General features: G+C 52.5%; 1 protein-coding gene across 1 annotated transcript in view; it reads left to right on the top strand.

Annotated features, from left to right (window-relative positions):
- The window catches only part of LOC147118355 (uncharacterized), a 33,307-nt gene continuing 16,580 nt past the window's right edge, over positions 1–16,727 (top strand). The window contains exons 1-7 of the mRNA XM_085983892.1: positions 1–347; positions 1,656–1,663; positions 1,904–2,001; positions 7,726–7,895; positions 11,286–11,418; positions 12,797–13,317; positions 15,129–15,162. Of these exons, the coding sequence (XP_085840018.1) occupies positions 1–347; positions 1,656–1,663; positions 1,904–2,001; positions 7,726–7,895; positions 11,286–11,418; positions 12,797–13,317; positions 15,129–15,162 (1,311 nt within the window). The remainder of the gene's footprint in view (positions 348–1,655; positions 1,664–1,903; positions 2,002–7,725; positions 7,896–11,285; positions 11,419–12,796; positions 13,318–15,128; positions 15,163–16,727) is intronic.

A 16,727-nucleotide genomic window follows, 5' to 3' on the forward strand; every position in this document is an offset into this window, starting at 1 on the left:
ATGAACTCCCAGTGCCTCTCACTGACCACTGGCATTAACTCCCAGTGTCACTCACTGACACCTGGCATTAACTGCCAGTGTCACTCACTGAAACCTGGCATTATCTCCCAGTGCCACTCACTGACACCTGGCATTAACTCCCAGTGTCACTCAATGACCCCTGGCATTAACTCCCAGTGTCAGTCACTGACCCCTGGCATTAACTCCCAGTGTCACTCACAGACCCCCAGCATTAACTCCCAGTGTCACTCCCTGACCCCAGGCATTAACTCCCAGTGTCACTCACTGTCCCCTGGCATTAACTCCCAGTGTCACTCACTGACACCTGGCATTAATTCCCAGTGTCAGTCACTGACCCCTAGCATTAACTCCCAGTGTCTCTCACTGACCGCTGGCATTAACTCCCAGTGTCACTCACTGACCTCTGGCATTAACTCCCAGTGTCACTCACTGACGCCTGGCATTAATTCCCAGTGTCACTCACTGACCACTAGCATTAACTCCCAGTGTCACTCACTGACCCCTGTCATTAACTCCCAGTGTCACTCACTGACCCCTGTCATTAACTCCCAGTGTCACTCACTGACACCTGGCATTAATTCCCAGTGTCACTCACTCACCACCAGCATTAACTCCCAGTGTCACTCACTGTCCCTTGTCATTAACTCCCAGTGTCACTCACTGACCCCAGGCAATAACTCCCAGTTTCACTCACTGACCCCTGGCATTAACTCCCAGTGTCACTCACTGACAGCTGGCATTAACTCCCAGTGTCACTCACTGACCCCTGGCATTAGCCTCCAGTGTCTCTTACTGACCCCTGGCATTAACTCCCAGTATCATTCACTGACCCCTGGCATTAACTCCCAGTGTCTCTCACTGACCCCTGGCATTAACTCCCAATGTCACTCACTGAAGCCTGGCATTAACTCCCACTGTCACTCACTGACCCCTCGCATTAACTCCCAATGTCACTCACTGACCCCTGGCATTAACTCCCAGTGTCTCTCACTGTCCCCTGGCATTAACTCCCAGTGTCACTCACTGACCCCTGGCATTAACTCCCAGTATCACTCACTGACCCCTGGCATTAACTCCCAGTGTCACTCACTGACCCCTGGCATTAACTCCCAGTGTCACTCGGTGACCCCTAGCATTAACTCCCTGTGTCACTCACTGACCCCTGGCATTAACTCCCAGAGTCACTCACTAACCCCTGGCATTAACTCACAGTTTCACTCACTGACCACTGGCATTAACTCCCAGTGTCACTCACTGACCCCTGGCATTAACTCCCAGTGTCACTCACTGACCCCTAGCATTAACTCCCTGTGTCACTCAGTGACCCCTGGCATTAACTTCCAGTGTCTCTAATTGACCCCTGGCATTAACTCCCAGTGTCACTCACTGACCGCTGGCATTAACTCCCAGTGTCACTCACTGACCCCTGGCATTAACTCCCAGTGTCACTCACTGACACTTGGCATTAACTCCCAGTGTCGCCCACTAACACCTGGCATTAATTCCCAGTGTCACTCACTGACCCCTGGCATTAACTCCCAGTGTCACTAACTGACCCCTGGCATTAACTCCCAGTGCCTCTCACTGACCCCTGGCATTAACTCCCAGTTGCACTCACTGACACATGGCATTAGCACCCAGTGTCACTCACCGACCCATGGCATTAACTCCCAGTGTCACGAGTTGACCCCTGTCATTAACACCCAATATCACTCACTGACCCCTGGCATTAACTCCCAGTGTCACTCACTGACACCTGGCATTAACTCCCAGTGTCTCTCACTGACCCCTGGCATTAACTCCCAGTGTCTCTCACTGACCACTGGCATTAACTCAGAGTCTCTCTCTCTGACACCTGGCATTAAATCCCAGTGACTCTCAGTGACCCCTGGCATTAACTCCCAGTGTCACTCGCTGAGCCCTGGCATTAACTCCCAGTGTCACTCACTGACACCTGGCATTAACTCGCAGTGTCACTCAATGATCCCTGGCATTAACTCCCAGTGTCACTCACTGACACCTGGCATTACCTCCAAGTGTCACTCACTGACCCATGGCATTAACTCGCAGTGTCTCTCAGTGACCCCTGGCATTCACTCCCAGTAGCTGTCACTGACCCCTGGCATTAACACCCAGTGTCTCTCACTGACCCCTGGAATTAACTCCCAGTGTCACTCACTGACCCCTGGCATTAACTCCCAGTGTCACTCACTGACACCTGGCGTTAACACCCAGTGTCACTCACTGACTCCTGGCATTAACTCCCAGTGTCACTCTGACCCCTGGCATTAATTCCCAGTTTCACTCGCTGACCCCTGGCACTGACTCCCAGTGTCACTCACAGACCATGGCATTAACACCCAGTGCCTCTCACTGAGCCCTGGCATTAACTCCCAGTGTCACTCACTGACCTCTGGCATTAACTCCCAGTGTCTCTCACTAACCCCTGGCATTAACTCCCAGTGTCACTCAATGAAACCTGGCATTAACTCCCAGTGTCACTCACTGACCCCTGGCATTAACTCCCAGTGTCACTCACAGATCACTGGCATTAACTCCCAGTGTCACTGACTGACCTCTGGCATTAACTCCCAGTGTCACTCAATGACCCCTGGCATTAACTCCCAGTCTCACTCACTGACCCCTGGCATTAACTCCCAGTGTCATTCACTGACACCTGGCATTAACTCCCAGTGTCTCTCACTGACCACTGGCTTTCACTCCCAGTGTCACTCACTGACCCCTGGCATTAACTCCCAGTGTCATTCACTGACACCTGGCATTAACTCCCAGTGTCACTCACTGACCCTTGTCATTAACTCCCAGTGTCACTCGCTGACCCCTGGCTTTAACTCCCAGTGTCACTCACTGACCCCTGGCATTAACTCCCAGTGTCACTCACTGACCCCTGGCATTAACTCCCAGTTTCTCTCACTGACCACTGGCATTAACTCCCAGTGTCAGTCACTGACCCCTGCAATTAACTCCCAGTGTCACTCACTGATCCCTGGCATTAACTCGCAGTGTCATTCACAGACGCCTGGCTTTAACTCCAAGTGTCTGTCGCTGACCCCTGGCATTAACACACAGTTTTTCTCACTGTCCCCTTTCATTAGCTTCCAGTGTCTGTCTCTGACCCCTGGCATTAACTCCCAGTGTCTCTCAGTGACCCCTGGCATTAACTCCCAGTGTCACTCGCTGACCGCTGGCATTATCTCCCAGTGTCACTCACTGACCCCTGGCATTAACCCCCAGTATCACTCACTGAACCCTGGCATTAACTCCCAGCGTCACTCACTGACCCCTGGCATAAACTCCCAGTGTCACTGACTGACCCCTGGCATTATCTCCCAGATTCACTCACTGACAACTGGCATTAACTCCCAGTTTCAATCACTGACCCCTGGCATTACCACCCAGTGTCACTCACTGGCCCCTGGCATTAACTGCCAGTTTCACTCACTGACACCTGGCATTAAATCCAAGTGTCAATCACTGACCCCTGGCATTAACTCTCAGTTTCACTCACTGACCCCAGGCATTAAATCCCAGTGTCACTTACTGACCCCTGGCATTATCCTCCAGTGTCTCTCACTGACCCCTGGCATTAACTCCCAGATTCACTCACTGACCCCAGGCATTAAATCCCAGTGTCACTTACTGACCCCTGGCATTATCCTCCAGTGTCTCTCACTGACCCCTGGCATTAGCTCCCAGATTCGCTCACTGACCCCTGCATTAACTCCCAGTGTCACTTCCTGACCCCTGGCATTAGCCTCTAGTGTCTCTCACTGACACCTGGCATTAACTCCTAGTGTTGCTCACTGAACTCTGGCATTAACTCCCAGTGTCGCTCACTGACCCCTGGCATTAACTCCCAGTGTCACTCACTGACCCCTGACATTAACACCCAAGTGTCACTCACTGACTCCTCGCATTAACTCCCAGTGTCACTCTGATCCCTGGCATTAACTCCCAGCGTCACTCACTGATCCCTGGCATCAACTCCCAGTGTCATTCACTGACCAAAGGCATTAACTCACCGTGTCACTCACTGAACCCTGGCATTAACTCCCAGTGTCACTCACTGACCTCTGGCATTTAGTCCCAGTGTCACTCACTGACACCTGGCATTAATTCCCAGTGTCACTCACTGACCACTAGCATTAACTCCCAGTGTCACTCACTGAACCCTGGCATTAACTCCCAGTTTCACTCACTGACCCCTGGCATTAACTCCCTGTGTCACTCAGTGACACCTGGCATTAACTCCCAGTGTCGCCCACTGACAACTGGCATTTATTCCCAGTGTCACTCACTGACCCCTGGCATTAACCCCCAGTGTCACTCACTGACCCCTGGCATTAACTCCCAGTGTCACTCACAGACCACTGGCATTAACTCCCAGTGTCACTGACTGACCTCTGGCATTAACTCCCAGTGTCACTCAATGACCCCTGGCATTAACTCCCAGTCTCACTCACTGACCCCTGGCATTAACTCCCAGTGTCACTCACTGACGCCTGGCATTAACTCCCAGTGTCTCTCACTGACCCCTGGCTTTCACTCCCAGTGTCACTCACTGACCCCTGGCATTAACTCCCACTGTCTCTCACTGACCCCTGGAATTAACTCCCAGTGTCACTCACTGACCCCTGGCATTAACTCCCAGTGTCTCTCACTGACCCTTGTCATTAACTCCCAGTGTCACTCGCTGACACCTGGCTTTAACTCCCAGTGTCACTGACTGACCCCTGGCATTAACTCCCATTGTCACTCACTGACCCCTGGCATTAACTCCCAGTTTCTCTCACTGACCACTGGCATTATCTCCCAGTGTCAGTCACTGACCCCTGCAATTAACTCCCAATGTCACTCATTGACCCCTGGCATTAACTCGCAGTGTCACTCACAGACGCCTGGCATTAACTCCAAGGGTCTGTCGCTGACCCCTGGCATTAACACCCAGTGTCATTCTGACCCCTGGCATTAACTCCCAGTGTCACTCACTGACCCCTGGCATTAACTCGCAGTGTCACTCACTGACTCCTGGCATTAACACCCAGTGTCACTCTGACCCCTGCCATTAACACCCAGTTTCACTCACTGACCCCTGGCACTAACTCCCAGTGTCACTCACAGACCACTGGCTGTAACTCCCAGTGTCACTCACTGAACGCTGGCATTAACACCCAGTGCCTCTCACTGAGCCCTGGCATTAACTCCCAGTGTCACTCACTGACCCCTGGCATTAACTCCCAGTGTCTCTCACTAACCCCTGTCATTAACTCCCAGTGTCACTCACTGAACCCTGGCATTAACTCCCAGTGTCATTCACTGACCCCTGGCATTAACTCCCAGTGTCACTCACAGACCACTGGCATTAACTCTGAGTGTCTCTCTCTGACCTCTGGCATTAACTCCCAGTGTCTCTCAGTGACCCCTGGCATTCACGCCCAGCATCTGTCACTGACCCCTGGCATTAACACCCAGTGCCTCTCACTGACCCCTGGAATTAACTACTAATGTCACTCATTGACACATGGCATTAGCTCCCAGTGCCTCTCACTGACCCCTCGCAGTCACTCCCAGTGTCACACACTGACATATGGCATTAACTCCCAGTTTCACTCACTGACCCCTGGCATTAACCACCAGTTTCACTCACTGACCCCTGGCATTAGAAGCCAGTGTCTCTCACTGACCCCTGGCATTAACTGCCAGTGTCTCTCACTGACACCTGGCATTAACTCCCAGTGTTGCTCACTGAACTCTGGCATTAACTCCCAGTGTCACTCACTGACCCCTGGAATTAACACACAGTGCCTCTCACTGACACCTGGCATTAACTCACAGTGTCACTCACTGACCGCTGGCATTAACTCCCAGAGTCATTCACTGACCCCTGGCATTAACACCCAGTGTCACTCACTGACACCTGGCATTAACTCCCAGTGTCACTCACTGACACCTGGCATTAATTCCCAGTGTTTCTCACTGACCCCTGGCATTAACTCCCAGTGTCACTCACTGACCCCTGGCATTAACTCCCAGTGTCACTCATAGGCCCTTGGCATTAACTCCCAATGTCTCTCACTGACCCCTGGCATTAACTCCCAGTGTCTCTCACTGACCCCTGTCATTAACTCCCAGTGTCACTCACTGACCCCTGGCATTAACTCCCAGTGTCTCTCACTGACTCCTGTCATTAACTCCCAGTGTCACTCACTGACCCTTGGCATTAACTCCCAGTGTCACTCATTGACCCCTGGCATGAACTCCCAGTGTCACTCACTGACCCCTGGCATTAACTCCCAGTGTCACCCAATGACCCCGGCATTAACTCCCAGTGTCACTCAATGACCCCTGGCATTAACTCCCAGTTTCACTCACTGACACCTGGCATTAACACCCAGTGTCACTCACTGACTACTGGCATTAACTCCCAGTGTCACGCTGACCCCTGGCATTAACTCCCAGTGTCAATCACTGACCCCTGGCATTAACTTCCAGTGTCACTCACTGACCCCTGGCATTAACTCCCAGTGTCTCTCACTGACCCCTGGCATTAACTCCCAGTTTCACTCACTGACCCCTGGCATTAACTCCCAGTGTCACTCACTGACCCCTGGCATTAACTCCCAGTGTCTCTCACTGACCCCTGGCATTAACTCCCAGTGTCACTCACTGAACCCTGGCATTAATCCCAGTGTTAATCACTGATCCCTGGCATTAACTCCCAGTGTCATTCACAGACCACTGGCATTAACTCCCAGTGTCACTGACTGACCCCTGGCATTAACTCCCAGTATCACTCACTGACCCCTGGCATTAACCCCCAGTGTCACTCACTGACCCCTGGCATTAACTCCCAATGTCACTCACTGACCCCTGGCATTAACTCCCAGTTCCACTCACTGACTCCTGGCATTAACTCCCAGTGTCACTCACTGAACCCTGGCATTAACCCCCAGTGTCACTCACTGACCCCAGGCATTAACTCCAAGTGTCTCTCACTGACCCCTAGCATTAACTCCAAGTGTCTCTCACTGACCCCTGGCATTAACTCCCAGTGTCACTCAATGACACCTGGCATTAACTCCCTGTGTCACTCACTGACCCCTGGCGTTAACACCCAGTGTCACTCATTGATGCCTGGCATTAACTCCCAGTGTCACTCACTGACTCCTGGCATTAACACCCAGTGTCACTCTGACCCCTGGCATTAACTCCCAGTGTCACTCACTGACCCCTGGCACTAACTCCCAGTGTCACTCACAGACCACTGGCATTAACTCCCAGTGTCACTCACTGAACCCTGGCATTAACACCCAGTGCCTCTCACTGAGCCCTGGCATTAACTCCCAGTGTCACTCACTGACCCCTGGCATTAACTCCCAGTGCCACTCACTGACACCTGGCATTAACTCCCAGTGTCACTCAAAGATCCCTGGCATTAACTCCCAGTGTCTCTCACTGACCCATGGCATTAACTCCCCGTGTCACTCACTGACCACTGGCATTAACTCCCAGTGTCACTCACTGACACCTGGCATTACTTCCAAGTGTCACTCACTGACCCATGGCATTAACTCCCAGTGTCTCTCAGTGACCCCTGGCATTCACTCCCAGTAACTGTCACTGACCCCTGGCATTAACACCCAGTGTCTCTCACTGACCCCTGGAATTAACTCCCAGTGTCACTCACTGAGCCCTGGCATTAATTCCCAGTGTCACTCACTGACCCCTGGCGTTAACACCCAGTGTCACTCACTGACTCCTGGCATTAACTCCCAGTGTCACTCACTGACCCCTGGCATTAACTCCCAGTGTCACTCGCTGAACCCTGGCACTAACTCCCAGTGTCACTCACAGACCACTGGCATTAACTCCCAGTGTCACTCACTGAACCCTAGCATTAACACCCAGTGCCTCTCACTGAGCCCTGGCATTAACTCCCAGTGTCACTCACTGGCCTCTGGCATTAACTCCCAGTGTCTCTCACTAACCACTGGCATTAACTCCCAGTGTCACTCAATGAACCCTGGCATTAACTCCCAGTGTCACTCACTGACCCCTGGCATTAACTCCCAGTGTCACTCACAGACCACTGGCATTAACTCCCAGTGTCACTGACTGACCTCTGGCATTAACTCAATGTGCCACTCAATGATCCCTGGCATTAACTCCCAGTCTCACTCACTGACCCCTGGCATTAACTCCCAGTGTCACTCACTGACACCTGGCATTAACTCCCAGTGTCTCTCACTGACCACTGGCTTTCACTCACAGTGTCACTCACTGACCCCTGGCATTAACTCCCACTGTCTCTCACTGACCGCTGGAATTAACTCCCAGTGTCACTCACTGACCCCTGGCATTAACTCCCAGTGTCATTCACTGACCCCTGGCATTAACTCCCAGTGTCACTCACTGGCCCTTGTCATTAACTCCCAGTGTCACTCGCTGACCCCTGGCTTTAACTCCCAGTGTCACTCACTGACCACTGGCATTAACTCCCATTGTCAGTCACTGACCCCTGGCATTAACTCCCAGTGTCAGTCACTGACCCCTGGCATTAACTCCCAGTTTCTCTCACTGACCACTGGCATTAACTCCCAGTGTCAGTCACTGACCCCTGCAATTAACTCCCAGTGTCACTCACTGACCCCTGGCATTAACTCGCAGTGCCACTCACAGACGCCTGGCATTAACTCCAAGTGTCTGTCGCTGACCCCTGGCATTAACACCCAGTGTCACTCTGACCCCTGGCATTAACTCCCAGTGTCACTCACTGACCCCTGGCATTAACTCGCAGTGTCACTCACTGACTCCTGGCATTAACTCCCAGTGTCACTCACTGACCCCTGGCACTAACTCCCAGTGTCACTCACAGAACACTGGCATTAACTCCCAGTGTCACTCACTGAACCCTGGCATTAACACCCAGTGCCTCTCACTGAGCCCTGGCATTAACTCCCAGTGTCACTCACTGACCCCTGGCATTAACTCCCAGTGTCTCTCACTAACCCCTGGCATTAACTCCCAGTGTCACTCACTGAACCCTGGCATTAACTCCCAGTGTCTTTCACTGACCCCTGGCATTAACTCCCAGTGTCACTCACAGACCACTGGCATTAACTCCCAGTTTCACTCTCTGACCCCTGGAATTAACTCCCAGTGTCACTCACTGACCCCTGGCATTAACTCCCAGTGTCATTCACTGACACCTGGCATTAACTCACAGTTTCACTCACTGACCCCTGGCAGTAACTCCCAGTGTCACTCACTGACCCCTGGCATTAACTCCCAGTGTCACTCACTGACCCCTGGCATTAACTCCCAGTTTCACTCACTGACCCCTGGCATTAACTCCCAGTGTCACTCACTGAGACCTGGCATTAACTCCCAGTGTCGCCCACTGACACCTGGCATTTATTCCCAGTATCACTCACTGACCCCTGGCATTAACTCCCAGTGTCACTCACTGACCCCTGGCATTAACTCCCAGTGTCACTCACAGACCACTGGCATTAACTCCCAGTGTCACTGACTGACCTCTGGCATTAACTCCCAGTGTCACTCAATGATCCCTGGCATTAACTCCCAGTCCCACTCACTGACCCCTGGCATTAACTCCCAGTGTCACTCACTGACGCCTGGCATTAACTCCCAGTGTCTCTCACTGACCACTGGCTTTCACTCCCAGTGTCACTCACTGACCCCTGGCATTAACTCCCACTGTCTCTCACTGACCCCTGGAATTAACTCCCAGTGTCATTCACTGACCCCTGGCATTAACTCCCAGTGTCACTCACTGACCCTTGTCATTAACTCCCAGTGTCACTCGCTGACGCCTGGCTTTAACTCCCAGTGTCACTCACTGACCCCTGGCATTAACTCCCAGTGTCACTCACTGACCCCTGGCATTAACTCCCAGTGTCTCTCACTGACCACTGGCATTATCTCCCAGTGTCAGTCACTGACCCCCGCAATTAACTCCCAGTGTCACTCACTGACCCCTGGCATTAACTCGCAGTGTCACTCACAGACGCCTGGCATTAACTCCAAGGGTCTGTCGCTGACCCCTGGCATTAACACCCAGTATCATTCTGACCCCTGGCATTAACTCCCAGTGTCACTCATTGACCCCTGGCATTAACTCGCAGTGTCACTCACTGACTCCTGGCATTAACACCCAGTGTCACTCTGACCCCTGGCATTATCTCCCAGTGTCACTCACTGACCCCTGGCACTAACTCCCAGTGTCACTCACAGACCACTGGCATTAACTCCCAGTGTCACTCACTGAACGCTGGCATTAACACCCAGTGCCTCTCACTGAGCCCTGGCATTAACTCCCAGTGTCACTCACTGACCCCTGGCATTAACTCCCAGTGTCTCTCACTAACCCCTGTCATTAACTCCCAGTGTCACTCACTGAACCCTGGCATTAACTCCCAGTGTCATTCACTGACCCCTGGCATTAACTCCCAATGTCACTCACAGACCACTGGCATTAACTGTGAGTGTCTCTCTCTGACCTCTGGCATTAACTCCCAGTGTCTCTCAGTGACCCCTGGCATTCACGCCCAGCATCTGTCACTGACCCCTGGCATTAACACCCAGTGCCTCTCACTGACCCCTGGAATTAACTACCAATGTCACTCACTGACACATGGCATTAGCTCCCAGTGCCTCTCACTGACCCCTCGCAGTCACTCCCAGTGTCACACACTGACATATGGCATTAACTCCCAGTTTCACTGACTGACCCCTGGCATTAACCACCAGTTTCACTCACTGACCACTGGCATTAGCAGCCAGTGTCTCTCACTGACCCCTGGCATTAACTGCCAGTGTCTCTCACTGACACCTGGCATTAACTCCCAGTGTTGCTCACAGAACTCTGGCATTAGCTCCCAGTGTCACTCACTGACCCCTGGAATTAACACACAGTGCCTCTCACTGACACCTGGCATTAACTCACAGTGTCACTCACTGACCGCTGGCATTAACTCCCAGAGTCATTCACTGACCCCTGGCATTAACACCCAGTGCCACTCACTGACACCTGGCATTAACTCCCAGTGTCACTCACTGACACCTGGCATTAATTCCCAGTGTTTCTCACTGACCCCTGGCATTAACTCCCAGTGTCACTCACTGACCCCTGGCATTAACTCCCAGTGTCACTCATAGGCCCTTGGCATTAACTCCCAATGTCTCTCACTGACCCCTGGCATTAACTCCCAGTGTCTCTCACTGACCCCTGGCATTAACTGCCAGTGTCACTCATTGACCCCTGGCATTAACTCCCAGTGTCACTCACTGACCCCTGGCATTAACTCCCAGTGTCACCCAATGACCCCTGGCATTAACTCCCAGTGTCACTCAATGACCCCTGGCATTAACTCCCAGTGTCACTCACTGACACCTGGCATTAACTCCCAGTGTCACTCACTGACACCTGGCATTAACTCCCAGATTCACTCACTGACCCCTGGCAATAACTCCCAGTGTCACTCACTGACCCCTGGCATTAACTCCCAGTGTCACTCACAGACCACTGGCATAAACTCCCAGTGCTTCTCACTGACCCCTGGCATTAACTTCCAGTGTCACTCACTGACTACTGGCATTAACTCCCAGTGTCACGCTGACCCCTGGCATTAACTCCCAGTGTCAATCACTGACCCCTGGCATTAACTCCCAGTGTCACTCACAGACCACTGGCATGAACTCCCAGTGCTTCTCACTGACCCCTGGCATTAACTTCCAGTGTCACTCACTGACCCCTGACATTAACTCCCAGTGTCTCTCACTGACCCCTGGCATTAACTCCCAGTTTCACTCACTGACCCCTGGCATTAACTCCCAGTGTCACTCACTGACCCCTGGCATTAACTCCCAGTGTCTCTCACTGACCCCTGGCATTAACTCCCAGTGTCACTCACTGAACCCTGGCATTAATCCCAGTGTTAATCACTGATCCCTGGCATTAACTCCCAGTATCACTCACTGACACCTGGCATTCACACCCAGTGCCTCTCACTGACCCCTCGCAGTCACTCCCAGTGTCACTCACTGACCCCTGGTATTAACACCCACTGTCACTCACTGACCCCTGTCATTGACTCCCAGTGTCACTCACTGACACCTGGCATTAACTCCCAGTATCTCTCACTGACCACTGGATTAAACTCGAAGTGTCACTCACTGAGCCCTGGCATTAACTCCCACTGTCTCTCACTGATCCCTGCCATTAACCTCCAGTGTCTCTCACTTACCAATGTCATTGACTCCCAGTGTCACTCACTGACACCTAGCATTAACTCCCAGTGTCACTCACTGACCCCTGGCATTAACTCCCAGTGTCACTCACTAACCCCTGGCATTAACTGCAAGTGTCTCTCACAGACCCTTGGCATTCACTCCCAGCATCACTCACTGACCCCTGGCATTAACTCCCAGCGTCACTCACTGACCCCTGGCATTAACTCCCAGTGTCACTCACTGACCCCTGGCAATCACTCCCAGTGTCTGTCACTGACCCCTGGCATTAACACCCAGTGCCTCTCACTGACCCCTGGAATTAACTCCCAGTGTCACTCACTGGCACCTGGCATTAGCTCCCAGTGCCTCTCAGACCACTCGCAGTCACTCCCAGTGTCACACACTGACCTATGGCATTAACTCCCAGTGTCACTCACTGACCCCTGGCATTAACTCCCAGTTTCACTCACTGAACTCTGGCATTAACTCCCAGTGTCACTCACTGACCCCTGGCATTAACACACAGTGCCTCTCACTGACACCTGGCATTAACTCCCAGTGTCACTCACTGACCCCTGGCATTAACTCCCAGTGCCACTCACTGACCCCTGGCATTAACTTCCAGTGTCACTCACTGACACCTGGCATTAACTCCCAGTGTCACTCACTGACCCCTGGCATTAACTCCCAGTGTCTCTCACTGACCCCTGGCATTAAGTCTCAGTGTCATTCACTCACCCCTGGCATTAACTCCCAGTGTCACTCACTGACGCCTGGCATTAACTCCCAGTGTCACTCACTGACCCCTGGCATTAACTCCCAGTGTCACTCACTGATCCCTGGCATTAACTCCCAGTTTCACTCACGGACACCTGGCATTAACTCCCAGTGTCACTCACTGACCCCTGGCATTAACTCCCAGTGTCACTCACTGACCCCTGGCATTATCTCCCACTGTCACTCACTGACACCTGGGATTAACTCCCAGTGTCACTCACAGACCACTGGCATTAACTCCCAGTGTCTCTCGCTGATACCTGGCATTAACTCCCAGTGTTACACACTGACCCCTGGCATTAACTCCCAGTGTCACTCGCTGAGCGCTGGCATTAACTCCCAGTATCACTCACTGACCCCTGGCATCAACTCCCAGTTTCACTCACTGACCCCTAGCATTTAGTCCCAGTGTCACTCAATGACCCCTGGCATTAACTCCCAGTATCACTCACTGACCCCTGGCATTAACTCCCAGTGTCACTCACTGACCCCTGGCATTAACTCCCAGTGTCACTCACTGACCCCAGGCAGTAACTCCCAGTGTCTCTCACTGACGCCTGGCATTAACACCCTGTGTCACTCACTGACCCCTGGCATTTACTCCCAGTTTCTCTCGCTGACCCCTGGCATTATCTCCCAATGTATCGCACTGACCTCTGGCATTAACGCCCAGTGTCTCTCACTGACCCCTGGCATTAACTCCCAGTGTCTCTCACTGACCCCTGGCATTAGCTCCCAGTGTCTCTCACTGACCCATGGCATTAACTCCCAGTGTCTCTCACTGACCCCTGGCATTAACTCCCAGTGTCTCTCACTGACCCCTGGCATTAACGCCCAGTGTCTCTCACTGACCCCTCGAATTAACTCCCAGTATCACCACTGACACCTGGCATTATCTCCCAGTGCCTCTCACTGACCCCTCGCAGTCACTCCCAGTGTCACACACTGACCTATGGCATTAACTCCCAGTTTCACTCACTGACCCCTGGCATTAACTCCCAGTGCCACTCACTGAGCCCTGGCATTAGCATCCAGTTTCTCTCACTGACCCCTGGTATAACTGCCAGTGTCTCCTACTGACACCTGGCATTAACTCCCAGTGTTGCTCACTGAACTCTGGCATTAACACACAGTGCCTCTCACTGACACCTAGCATTAACTCCCAGTTTCACACATTGACCACTGGCATTAACTCCCAGTGTCACTCAATGACACCTGGCATTAACTCCCAGTGTCACTCACTGACCCCTGGCATTAACACCCAGTGTCACTCACTGACCCCTGGCATTAACACCCAGTGTCACTCACTCACCCCTGGCATTAACTCCCAGTGTCACTCACTGACCCCTGGCATTAGCTCCCAGTGTTACTCACTGACCCCTGGCATTTACACACAGTGCCTCTCACTGACACCTGGCGTTAACTCCCAGTGTCACTCACTGATCCTTGGCATTAACTCCCAGTGTCTCTCACTGACACCTGGCATTAACTCCCAGATTCACTCACTGAACCCTGGCATTAACTCCCAGTGTCACTCACTGACCACTGGCATCAACTCCCAGTGTCAGTCACTGACCCCTGGCATTAACTCCCAGATTCACTCACTGACCCCTGGCAATAACTCCCAGTGTCACTCACTGACACCTGGCATTAACACCCAGTGTCACTCACTGACCCCTGGCATTAACTCCCAGTGTCACGCTGACCCCTGGCATTAACTCCCAGTGTCAATCACTGACCACTGGCACTAACTCCCAGTGTCACTCACAGACCACTGGCATGAACTCCCAGTGCTTCTCACTGACCCCTGGCATTAACTTCCAGTGTCACTCACTGACCCCTGGCATTAACTCCCAGTGTCTCTCACTGACCCCTGGCATTAACTCCCAGTTTCACTCACTGACCCCTGGCATTAACTCCCAGTGTCACTCACTGACCCCTGGCATTAACTCCCAGTGTCTCTCACTGACCCCTGGCATTAACTCCCAGTGTCACTCACTGAACCCTGGCATTAATCCCAGTGTTAATCACTGATCCCTGGCATTAACTCCCAGTGTCATTCACAGACCACTGGCATTAAGTCCCAGTGTCACTGATTGACCCCTGGCATTAACTCCCAGTATCACTCACTGACCCCTGGCATTAACACCCAGTGCCTCTCACTGACCCCTCGCAGTCACTCCCAGTGTCACTCACTGACCCCTGGTATTAACACCCACTGTCACTCACTGACCCCTGTCATTGACTCCCAGTGTCACTCACTGACACCTGGCATTAACTCCCAGTATCTCTCACTGACCACTGGATTAAACTCGAAGAATCACTCACTGAGCCCTGGCATTAACTCCCACTGTCTCTCACTGATCCCTGCCATTAACCTCCAGTGTCTCTCACTTACCAATGTCATTGACTCCCAGTGTCACTCACTGACACCTAGCATTAACTCCCAGTGTCACTCATTGACCCCTGGCATTAACTCCCAGTGTCACTCACTGACCCCTGGCATTAACTCCAAGTGTCTCTCACTGACCCCTGGCATTAACTCCCAGCGTCACTCACAGACCCCTGGAATTAACTCCCAGTGTCACTCACTGGCACCTGGCATTAGCTCCCAGTGTCTCTCACTGACCCCTGGCATTAACTCCCAGTGTCACTCACTGAACCCTGGCATTAACTCCCAGTATTAATCACTGACCCCTGGCATTAACTCCCAGTGTCATTCACAGACCAGTGGCATTAACTCCCAGTGTCACTGACTGACCCCTGGCATTAACTACCAGTTTCACTCACTGAACTCTGGCATTAACTCCCAGTGTCACTCACTGACCCCTGGCATTAACACACAGTGCCTCTCACTGACACCTGGCATTAACTCCCAATGTCACTCACTGACCGCTGGCATTATTCCCAGTGTCACTCACTGACCCCTGGCATTAACTCCCAGTGTCACTCACTGACCCCTGGCATTAACTTACAGTGTCACTCACTGACACCTGGCATTAACTCCCAGTGTCACTCACTGACCCCTGGCATTAACTCCCAGTGTCTCTCACTGACCCCTGGCATTAAGTCTCAGTGTCACTCACTCACCCCTGGCATTAACTCCCAGTGTCACTCACTGACGCCTGGCATTAACTCCCAGTGTCACTCACTGACCCCTGGCATTAACTCCCAGTGTCACTCACTGACCCCTGGCATTAACTCCCAGTGTCACTCACTGACACCTGGAATTAACTCCCAGTGTCACTCACAGACCACTGGCATTAACTCCCAGTGTCTCTCGCTGATACCTGGCATTAACTCCCAGTGTTACTCACTGACCCCTGGCATTAACTCCCAGTGTTACTCGCTGAGCCCTGGCATTAACTCCCAGTATCACTCACTGACCCCTGGCATCAACTCCCAGTGTCACTCACTGACCCCTAGCATTTAGTCCCAGTGTCACTCAATGACCCCTGGCATTAACTCCCAGTGTCACTCACTGACCACTGGCATTAACGCCCAGTGTCACTCACTGACCCCTGGCATTAACTCCCAGTGTCACTCACTGACCCCAGGCAGTAACTCCCAGTGTCTCTCACTGACGCCTGGCATTAACACCCTGTGTCACTCACTGACCCCTGGCATTTACTCCCAGTTTCTCTCGCTGACCC

The sequence above is a fragment of the Somniosus microcephalus genome, chromosome 4, assembly GCF_052327205.1.
Source record: "Somniosus microcephalus isolate GS21.2 chromosome 4, FLI_Smic_1.0, whole genome shotgun sequence".
In the NCBI taxonomy this organism is placed as follows: Eukaryota; Metazoa; Chordata; class Chondrichthyes; order Squaliformes; family Somniosidae; genus Somniosus; species Somniosus microcephalus.